Here is an 11,206-nt window from a genome sequence, read left to right as displayed (position 1 = left end):
GCTCTCCAACCCACAGTTTCTCAAGCCTAATTTCAACCTACTGATGTTGATATGCCATTGTACCATAGAGTTACTAAAGGTTTGTTTCTTGAATTATGAAAAATCTGGAGCATCTTCCTTTCTCTGAACACAGGGATATCAGCAAGATCTAAGCCTTTCTCAAACTGGCAAGGAATACCCTGGGACTGGGGGGAAAATTGATCAGGCAAGCAAGTTGTAAAGAAAATATTTTATTAAAAATTTCACTGTCAGTGAGGAAATTGAGAATTTGAGGGCTCAGAAAACAATAAAGAGGTACAGAAAAGGTGGAGTTGACAGCTGTATCAACATGGAATAATCAGGCCAACTGCAAAGCACAATGAGTAATCTCTTGTCTCCTCCCTGTAGGTCACAATGACCAGGTCTGTCATTTCCTTCCCCACCCCAATTTGCAATTTCTCACAGATGCTCAGCCAGTTCCGTACTTGAGGTGGTTTGGCCCTTGGAGCAATAAACAGCTGCCTTCCCTTGAGATAATTCCCTAACAACCATTTCTCCTGTTCATTTTGCTGATGACTCTTCAGCTCAGCCAGCAGAGATTTACATCCAAGCAAAGAATCCTTACATACAGTACAACAATAAAACAAAATCTCATATCTACGGAAAAAAAAGAATAAAGAACATAATTATCTTCTCCGTTCATGTCACAGAGTATTATGTCCAAAGTTATGTACAACTTCATACAGTATGGATAGGAGTATACTCACTGGCTTCACAAGCTAACCTTCTGTGCTATATAGATAGAGAGGAAGATGATTCAAATTCAAAAGCAAGATTTGGATTTAAAACTAATATTCAGCTTTGCTATTGGATTCTCAAGAGGGTCAGGCAAGAGCTGGGCAGTCCACTATAATACAAGCCAACTACCGGTCAATCTGTCATATATTGCACCAAAGTGAAATACTTCCTTCCCTTTAGCTCCTGGGAAGATTCAGTGCCCTCAGAAATGTTTGAAGTCACATGTAAACTTGCCAGAATGATGGGAGTGATCCACCTAATGACCTCGGAGCATAAGCCTTTATTGAAACAGCCTTCCTTCCACACATAAGCAAACACTACAATTCAGAGGCGTTTTCTTAGAGATGTGCATCCTCAAATGAGCAGAAATTCAGGTGGAGCTTGATTAGCTATTTTTTGAGGATGTTTTTGAAGAGAGATGGAGAATTTATTTCAGGCATCTCTATCCATAAACTGAACTCAGAACTCAGACATAGCAGTAAATTATCAGATGCCATAAAATGTAAGACATCAATTTTCAAACTGGGGTGTAGGTCACAGTGAGAATAGGAAAGGGATAAAAAAATACCTTACATCAAACAAACAGGAAGGTCAATGAAAAGATCACAGGCATCAACCTATGTATTTCATAATAACCTATTTGTGGAAAATTGGGACAAAGCTATATTCTATCTTTATAAAGTGTGGGCAGCACCTGCTTTCTCTATATTTAAGTATGGCTGTGCAAGAAGCAGAGTCTGCCAACTTTCATGACTCTCCTTTTGTCCAAGGTGAAAATTAGCTCTGAAAAAAAGCTAATTTTGAAAATGTCCCTATGTAAGTAATTACATTATTTAACTACTATAGTAGTATATAGATTGTATAGTTGGAGAGAAATTATAAAATGAGGAATGTCCTCTTTTCTGTCACAATTTGATTCTAAAAATAAATAGATGTGAAAACTCAAAACAGTATTGTAACATTAAACTAGAAATGATAACTAGAAGGTAGGAACAGAGGGGAATTCCAGAAGAGAAAGGCAGAGCCAGATTTTCAGCCATGACCTAATTTCTATTTCCTCTTACATGGATTCAGATCAAATCACGATTTAGCATTAATCTAGGTATTTGGCATAGATGTGATGAGCTTAGGCCTCACCATAGACATTAACAAATTTGTGAAAAGGACACCACTTTTACTTATTTAGTCCATCAAAATGCAAGTTTAAAAACTGCATCACTTTATGTACCAGTTAAAACACAGGGAGGGTGGCTTTAAGGCAGCATTAGGTTTTAAACAGAAAGAAATAGGAAGAAATAAGGAATATTCTGTTTCTTTCTGTCTCTTTCTCTCTCTCTTTCACACACACACACACACACACACACACACACACACACACAGAAATTTAGGGCGCAGTGGGTTTGTGGGAAGAAGAATCCCATTCGCCAGATTAAACTACGGCTCCTTCAATAGATATAGCAAGTCCTTACACTTAAAATAACCTTCATTATAAAACTCAGGGAAACATGAACTCAAAAAACCGTCAATGTATTGTCAGAGGAGGCTAAATCTTCTGATTACTCCTTGCCCTTAGAAACTATCACAGGATCAGGACAGGTAGAGTTGGTAAGCAGCTAACGGATAGTCTAAGGAAACATGGAAAAAAGGAAGGAACCATCCTTCAATAGATCCTCTCCCCCACACAAACAAGCATTACGAGCAGTTGATAAGACTGTCCTTCCCAGAAATGGAGGATAATTTTACAGAATCAGATGGGCTTTGTGGTGCTGTTGTATACCAGATGTTCTGTGTCTTCAGCAGTCGATAAGACAGAAGAAAGAGTGGAATTAGCCGCAGTAGGGGGCTGACGACGTCTTCGATAGGTTTTTCGATTCTTTAGGAAGAAGTAGCCAAGGACTACCAAGACTATCATGATGCAGACACTGAGGAGCACAGCAACGGCCACTTCAAAAGCACCTGTGAGAGGTGGAGCAGGAGTGGGAGATGGAGAGAGAAATCATGATTATACTGAAATTGTTGGAATGCTTTGTTAAGCAAAAATTTCAAGACACATTTTTGCTTTACGAAGGCTCCCAATCCATTCAGAAACAAAGGAAACACTAAAGTTTCTAGGACTCATCCTTAAAAAATGATAGTACAGGATCAGCCTAAATCCAGCTCTAGGTCACCTTAAGAAAACTATAATTATAAGGGAACATCCTCAGATATGCATACCTGCTGACGTGATATTGACGAACAAACTGGGAGTGGAAATGCTAGTCTTAATTCAGGTTCTAAACGTTGCTGCACTTTAGTATCAAAAATTATACCATACCCCACAAAAACAAAAAATATGCTCTGGTGGTAGGGAAAGTTATTAGAATTCTTAAGCCAGTATTTTTTGTGGGAGCAAAAGTGCAAGTTTTGTAACATCTTATTTTCCTATTTTCAATGGTTCTTGTTCTTTTGTGGTATATACTTTGTTATCAGTAAAGTAAATCATTTTATTTAGAAGCACGTCATGCTTCTTTCCACCACCCAAAAATCCAAGGCAAGTTGCTGTTAAGAATAAAGATCGTAACAAACAGAAGAAAAGGGACTCAGAGTTATTTTGAATGTCATTACATACTTAAATTGGCTTGTTGATATTCGGATCCTCTCCATCTCTCCTCAATCATATCTTCCTCTGTATTAAAAGAAAATACAGGATTATGTAACAATGTTCAGAATAATGGGGACAACAATGTACTGATAATATTAAGTTACTAGTAGTTACTTAATAGTTAAGTTACTATTAAGTAACCATCCCTAGGAGGGCAGGACGGGACCCAAGGATGCCATTATGCCCAGAGATGGTTATTTATTAGTTATTTTGTTGATTTATTTGTATCCGGCTTTTATTATTCTTAAAGGTAACTCAAGGTGGCAAACAGATCCAACACACTTTCTCCTCCTATTTTCCCCACAACCACCACCCTGTGAGGTGAGCTGGGCTGAGTGTGTGTGTGACTGGCCAAGGTCACCCAGTTGGCTTTCATGGCTAAGGCGGGACTTCAACTCACAGTCTCCAGCTTCCCTTCACCACTGCACCAAACTGGTTCTCATAATAACCAAATTTATATAGCCACTTATTTCCTCCCAAGGTTATTCTGGACAGCAGACAACAATAAATGAAACAGCCAATATAAAAATTCTAAATGGTCACAGTAATAAATATCATAAAAATAAAAACACTAATCCTGGGTGGATAAAAATGGCATCCTCAGCAGTCAAGCCAATAGGACAGATCTCTCTCCCCTGAAAGCCCCAGGCCTGGTAAAAGTTCCCCCACACATGCGTGCTAGTCGTTTCCAACTCTAGGGGCCGGTGCTCATCTCCGTTTCAAAGCCGAAGAGCCAGCGCTTGTCCGAGGATGTCTCCATGGTCATGTGGCCGGTATGACTAGACGCCAAAGGCGCACGGAACGCTGTTACCTTCCCACCGTAGTGGTCCCTATTTTTCTACTTGCATTTTTACGTGCTTTCGAACTGCTAGGCTGGCAGAAGCTGGGACGAGTAACAGGCGCTCAGTCTGTTACGCAGCACTCGGCATTCGACCTGCCAAACTGCCGACCTTCTGATTGACAAGCCCAGCTTCCTAACCCACTGAGCCACCGTGTCCCTCTTGAGGGCTTTACAGAAAGTCAAAATGGAGACATCATTTCTCCTGATGTCTTCTTACCAGGCTCCTGGTAAAAACTAGCATGCTGCAAAACAAAGCACCAGCCTCTAGCAACAATACTACTGAGTGCTAGAGGTCCCACTACTACAATGATTAAAAATGATTTTCTTCTTACTTGTGACACCTCTACATATTTTCATACATGTTTCTTCCTGCTCAAAATTATTTTTGTTGCCTTCACAGCCTCCATAGGTAAAGCGACCACACTTCTCAGTCCAAGGGTTGTAGTACCAGCGAGGTAAACTTCCTTCACACGGTCCAGTATCTGGCATATCCACACAATAACCTACCAGAAAGGAACGAGGAATATTGTTAGCTATTAATTAATTGTATTCTATTGACCTATCATGATTAAATATTTGATAAAGCCATTAGCACTCAAGAGAGTTGGTCTACTGCCTATGTAGCACAGCTAGCTTTTTAAAAAACTTAAAAAATGTATTACAGGTAGTCCTATGACCTATAACCAGTTGTTCAGCAACTGACCTCAGAGTTACAATGGTGCTAAACAAATGATAGCTAGGACCAGTTCTTGGGAGTTCTGGTTGTCCCAGTCAGGTGACTGAGTTTTGGGTGCCTGACAAAAGGTTTACACTTTTGACTAGCTGCAATCATACAAGCATCATTTGTAACCTTCTCTGCCGGCTTGCCCAGAAAGTCAATAGGAAAGTTGGCAGGGTAGGTAGTGTTCTGTACCAGCCTACTACCGGCCCTGCAGAAAAGGCAGGGACAACCCCTTTACAAACGGCAAGAGGCTGGAACTAAGCCTGCCAAATTTATTAACATAAAACAGAGCAAAACAAGACACGAACCATGAAACAGGAGCTATTCAAACGGTTGCCTTCAGCAAACCAGCCCTCCCACACATTCCCCTTTTAAACAGTTCAGGGCGTGGCTTCTCTCTGCGTCCTTCCGAGGTGCCCCATTGCCTTCCTCTGTTTACTCCTGATTGACTGCCTCCTGTGTCGGGCGTCCTTGAACAGGGCCAGCTGTGGGTCATCTTCATCCACGCTGTCAGGCTCACACAGCTGGGTCTGCATTGTAACCAGATGGGAGGGGCCTGGCTGAGGGCTCTGCGGAGCCTCAAGGCCATCATCAGCAAGCTCTCCAACACCCTCAGCAAGCTCTCCAACACCCCCCTCCTCCTCTGAATCGTCTGACCCAACTGCCGAACCCACAGGCTGACCCTGAATCACAAGAGGTAGCAAACCATTAGGGAAAGTCTCCCTCATTGGGCATCCTCCCCTAATCCCTCTGACTTTGCACCATGCTGACCAATAGTGCACCCCTGGACACCCATTTTGAAATGTTGCACCTGTCATGCACCCCCCTTATATCCTCCCCGACTAATGCCTCTTGCACTCATCTTTGCACTCTTCCAGACCCGGGTCTCTTGCACATCTTTGCACACCCTCTCCAAACTCCTACACATACACTCAGACTCTACCTCACCTAATACCAGCCACTTGTCTGCTTCTGCTGGCTCCCCCCCCCCCTCGACTTTGGTGGTAGTAAGACAGCAGAAAGTTCCCTTGGGATTCAGTTAACAATGGCAACCAGGAATGCAGGAATCGCTGTTGCTAAGCAGTGCGATGAAGTCCCAGTCCCAATTGCCATCATAAGTCAAAGACTACCTGTATTAATTATAATAGAAGTAGTAATGATAATAAACATATTAAATTTATATGCCGCCTGACTCCTGGTGACTCTAAAATTTACAGTTTAGAGAAATACTTTACCTTGCACCATTGTTATAATGGTTATTTTGCAACTGTTAGCTAATCCTAATATTACAGGATGAAGACCAATAGCAAACATTCAGGAAACATTTCATCTTTTTATACAGCTTACCCAATATTTTAAAAATTATAATAACAATGTTTCAGACCCCTCCAATGTTATTTGTCTGCATATTATTGCTTTATTATTGCTTTGCCTGTGTATTCCAGGATCTGCCATTCTGGTGGGAGTGAGGCTGCTTGCCTGGGAAATGTATTTGCCTGGCTCTGCTCTGTCCTCTCTGAAGCGTCCTCCCTTCATGTGAAAGGAGTGTGGCCTGAAAACATCTGCCTTATCTCCAGACAACGGAGCCTGGGACCATTGGGAAACGCAAGCAAGAGAGACTTTGAGATGGGTGCTAAATCACCAGGCTCTCAAAACAGCCTGGCACCTGTGGATTGGCTGGATTTCAACCAGACAGTTGGACACTAGGGGGGGAGGGGAGTCCCAAATGGGCATTATGATGTAACCTTTCGCGGGCAAATTTTTCAGACCTTGCTTTGCTTTACTGCTATCACTAACTCTCAATAAAAGTTCCTTTTGAAACAATGCCCGTTTCAAGTGTTCTACTTTCTTGGGAGATCTAGTTGGGACAAACCCTTACATAATGATTAACACTATTGCAAAATGACATGGTTTCATGCTTTCATTCACTGTGTTTATGTGACAAACATTGCACTCCCCTCTGGCAAGTATGATGAGCCCCAGACAGCCTTGGGGGCTTATGAACTAGTAAAGAGGCTAGGGAATGTCTCAGGGCTACCGAGTCATTTCCAGGTGCTAGATGGACATTTCTTCATGACCTCTCTAACACCAGAATTCACACTTGAGGCTTCACACAGACTTTCTGAAGTCTTGGCCAGGACACATCCTGATTACAACTAACAGAGCCAACTAAAACAAGTATGAGCTTAACGCTAACCATGGATTGTTATTGTTATGTTTTTGTAACAAGTTCTGCTTACTGCAGCTTACACAAGACTGCCACAAGCAAATTTACTACATGCCCATGCTTATACTATATTTGACTTTGCAGTTCCACATTTTTTTAATCTTTAATCATTTTAATTATTAAATTCTGCTACTTAAAGCAGATCTGTGTTTATAGAAACATGATGCTTTAAAACACTTGACTGTTGCAAATAGCCAGCTGAGGATATCTGTTGATGTGACCATTTCCCAATAATAAAGTTATTAAAGATTATACTCAAATATGCCCAGAGTAGTTAATTCTTTAACAGAATCCAGTTCAAATTCTACCTGAATACAGACAACTACTTCAATTATATTTGAAAGAAGCAAGCATAGATTTTTTAAATGTATTAAATTTGTTTCAAGTGTAATCCTTCATGTATTTTATAATATACTCACTTTGGGCACTAAAATTGATTTGCTGTAACTTATTGAATCCTTGAACATCTGAAAGAGACAAAGAGTAGAATGCAGGATGCTTGCAAACAGGCTTTTTATTTGAAAATGGAAATAATTCTTATGACGTATGTCATAAACTAAGTGACATATTTTGAAAATATTTTTGTCTTCTCATTTTGTTAATTCCACTCTGCCTGTTTCTTTACCTCATTTACTGATCTGTTTTAATTTAGTGTTAACTAGGCATAGTTAACACTAAATTTTAAAACAATATTAAACAATATTTGAGGCCAATCAATCCAAGGACTATGTAAGAAAAGAGAAGTTTTGTAATAAAAATAAATGATGCCAATGTAAATATTCTATTTTATTTTGCAGATCATTAATTTGCTGTTTTGTTTTGCATAACAAATAGATTAAGTTTTTCGTAGAACAGAAGGCTATGCATGACAGTGGAGTGCAATTATATCCACATTAAAAACAGCTCTTTGAATTCTAAATAAGCTATTTTGACCTCTTAGGAAGCTCTCCAACCTTATCAGATTTGCTCTGAGCTAAAAACAATCCTATTTCAATCTCAAACCTGAGCCTTACTTACAGCTCCTCTTCAATTTAAAACATTTCAAGTGTGTGCGTGTGTGTTTGTACATATACATATACACATATACATACATACATGCAAGCTATAGAAACTTACTATTTACTAAAATTTCCTTTTTGAATTTCCCAAGACCTTCCTCTATTATCTTCTTCTCACAGGACAATCAAGAGGCCGGATCAAACCAAAGGCCTATCCAACAACCCAACTGCATTCTCACAATAGCCTTTAGATGCCCATCAAAAATTCAACAGAAAAATGTAAGTCATATGTTTGGGGTATGCTTAAATTTAATTTGTTGTACTGGACACAGTTGGGACTCAGTGGCCTTCAATCCCATCTCTATTTTTATTAATCTAAGACAGTTCAAGGATGACCAACTATACCTGAATCACAAAATTTCTCATCTGACCCATCTCGGCAATCTGGAGTTCCATCGCATTCTAGAGTTCTGTCAATGCAGCAGCCATCTTCACATTTGAGATAGAAAGGTAGGCAATTTCCGTTGCACCCTGTATGAGAAACAGAGGTTAGTTCTCAAGGGCTCTCAGCAAAGATGATTTATCTTTGGGACATTCAGTTAAAAAGACGTTTTTCTTCCTTGGGCATAGCAGAAATAGAATACAGGTAGTCTTCAATTTCCAACCGTTCATCTAGTGACCATTACAACAGCACTGAAAAAAAAGGACTCGTGACCATTTTTCACACTTGTGACTGTTGCTTGGCAACGCTCACATTTATGACCGTTGCAGTGCTCCAGGATCATATTGAATCTTTTGTGATTCTAACAAGCAAAGTCAATGGGGAAGCCAGATTCACTTAACAACTCTGTTACTAACTTATCAACTGCAATGATTCACTTAACAACTAGGGGGTAGAAAGTTTATAAGATGGGGCCAAACTCACTTAACAACTGTCTCACTTAGCCACAGAAATTTTGGGCTCAATTGTGGATGCAAGTCGAGTAGTACTTGTAGAAAAGTACCAGCAACTGCTTCACTGCAATGCTACAAAAGCATAGAGTAAGAAACCAACAACCAAAGATGTACCACTAAGCCTCATGTCACTAAAGTAGTTCACAAGAAGTTCGGATGCTATCATGGAAAACTACAGAAGAACTTACTTGGTTCTTGACGTTTTTCGACAGCACCTGAAAAGGAGGAAATTGGGGTAAGTACTGTCCTTTCAAGAATCAATTTTTCAAATAGTTATTGAAACATTCAATCCAACCACCTTACCAATTCAGTTTTTTAAAAAAAATAAAAAATAAGGGATTGGAGAATTGCCAGCCCAGAAACTACAAACCATGTCCCTCATATACTTTTCTGGTATGCACTTAATATGCATAGAAGCCACTTTAAATTATTTATGCAACACAGAGAAACACAATGGAGGCAATATTTGCCATTCAGGCAAATGCCAATCATATGCTTCCCTCTACTGGCATAAAGACAAAGTATCCCTGATTTCATATCCTGGCTCAGCCTTCTTCAACCTGATAATGCCCTCCAGATGTTGAGTGATGTTAACAGTTGTTCCCCAATCTGGCTAATTGGAAATTTATGTGGGTTCTAGCCTCACAAGCCATAAAAAGCCTCTCTTTTTTTTAACTCAGGTATGTACAAACTGAGTTCACAAATTGAACCTAATAACTATGTATTGAAAAGCATGTTTTTTTTGTTATGAATGATTTGGGGCACTATGGTTTACTCAATAAATCATGATTAAAACATTAGAATGAAACCAGCCAAAGCAGCTTAATTTGACTGAAAGTTATAAGATTCAGTAGTTTCAAAATAATTCTGAATTAATTAAGTTTCCCCACTTAAATCTCTAAAATAGAGAAACAATATCTTCTAATAAACAAACCTTCCACTCTGTTGCAGGCAAGATTACATTCCTCTTTTCTGACATAATTGTTCTTGTTGGGATTGCAACCACCAAAAATGAACTGTTGACACTGCTCCATTATAGGATTGTAGTACCAACGATGGAAGGAACCTCGGCACCGTCCCACTTTATAAGGAACCAAGCAATGCTCTAGGAAGAACAAGGAAAGTGAATTCTCACAGTAAGGGTAAGAGAAGGCATAAATTATATCTAGTCTATTTTCCCAGATTTTACAGTGTTGCCAGTTGGAAGAAAGATGGGAGCAGACAGTTGTCAAGGACTATTCTTCCAACAGAATCACTAAATATCAATTAATAGCACATACAAGATGTTAGCGCGCTCAGGGATCTCTTCAGGTTATCTTACAGCAAAATGTTAAAAAATCTATACTATACCAATATGTCTAGCTGTTCCCAAACAAAAGTTTTAGGTCTTTCCTGCCATAACATATAATATACACATTCATATTCTTCTTACAAATATAAAATAAAGAAGTAATGGGTTCCATGCAAAAAACAAGGAAGAACATTTTGTTGTTTCTAAAATGATGGTGGGAGGAACTTTAATAATTCTAAGGAATAATTGCATTTTTCTTTGTGTATAAAGGCTCCTGCACTAAGATACTAATCCAATCTGTGTTATTTCAAGAGCATATCTTTCTATTTATTTGCTTATCTGCCTGTCTAACTCTATTCCATATGTGGCTATGTTGGGGTCAGGAAAGGAGAGACAGCAAAGCAGGAAAAAATTACATACATCAGAGCCAGTATCAGCATAACTGAATATTTTCCTGAAAGAGAAACTCAGATGCTCCAAACGCTTATGTCTTCGGCAGTCATTAATAATTGTTCACATCTATCAACCTTTGCAAATCCCATATTTTAGGGAAACAGAATGTTTTAGGCTTTTTAAAAATGGCATTAAGCATATTTTAGGGATTAATGTACAGTCTATATATTTTCTTCTTCAAAATGGTGGTAATCTATGGCACCGATTTTTAGTAAAGTGTTCTTGGGACCAAAACCCAGCAACAACATCATTAAAACTGTGAATAGCTTTGGGGCCACCGCTGGATTTTTCTTGTGTTACTAA

General features: G+C 39.3%; 1 protein-coding gene across 1 annotated transcript in view; it reads right to left on the bottom strand.

The window, feature by feature from the left end:
* Positions 1-206: 206 nt before the first annotated feature.
* The window catches only part of SPINT1 (serine peptidase inhibitor, Kunitz type 1), a 30,293-nt gene continuing 19,293 nt past the window's right edge, over positions 207-11,206 (bottom strand). Inside the window, exons 4-10 of the mRNA XM_081312719.1 lie at positions 10,094-10,264; positions 9,348-9,374; positions 8,611-8,736; positions 7,627-7,674; positions 4,592-4,762; positions 3,386-3,442; positions 207-2,733 (exon numbers count right to left, since the gene is read on the bottom strand). Coding sequence (XP_081168845.1) covers positions 2,525-2,733; positions 3,386-3,442; positions 4,592-4,762; positions 7,627-7,674; positions 8,611-8,736; positions 9,348-9,374; positions 10,094-10,264 — 809 coding nt within the window. The 3' untranslated portion in view covers positions 207-2,524. The remainder of the gene's footprint in view (positions 2,734-3,385; positions 3,443-4,591; positions 4,763-7,626; positions 7,675-8,610; positions 8,737-9,347; positions 9,375-10,093; positions 10,265-11,206) is intronic.

Source organism: Vipera berus (genome assembly GCF_964194415.1).
Source record: "Vipera berus genome assembly, chromosome: 1".
NCBI lineage: Eukaryota > Metazoa > Chordata > Lepidosauria > Squamata > Viperidae > Vipera > Vipera berus.
This window is presented reverse-complemented; position numbering and strand designations above follow the sequence as displayed.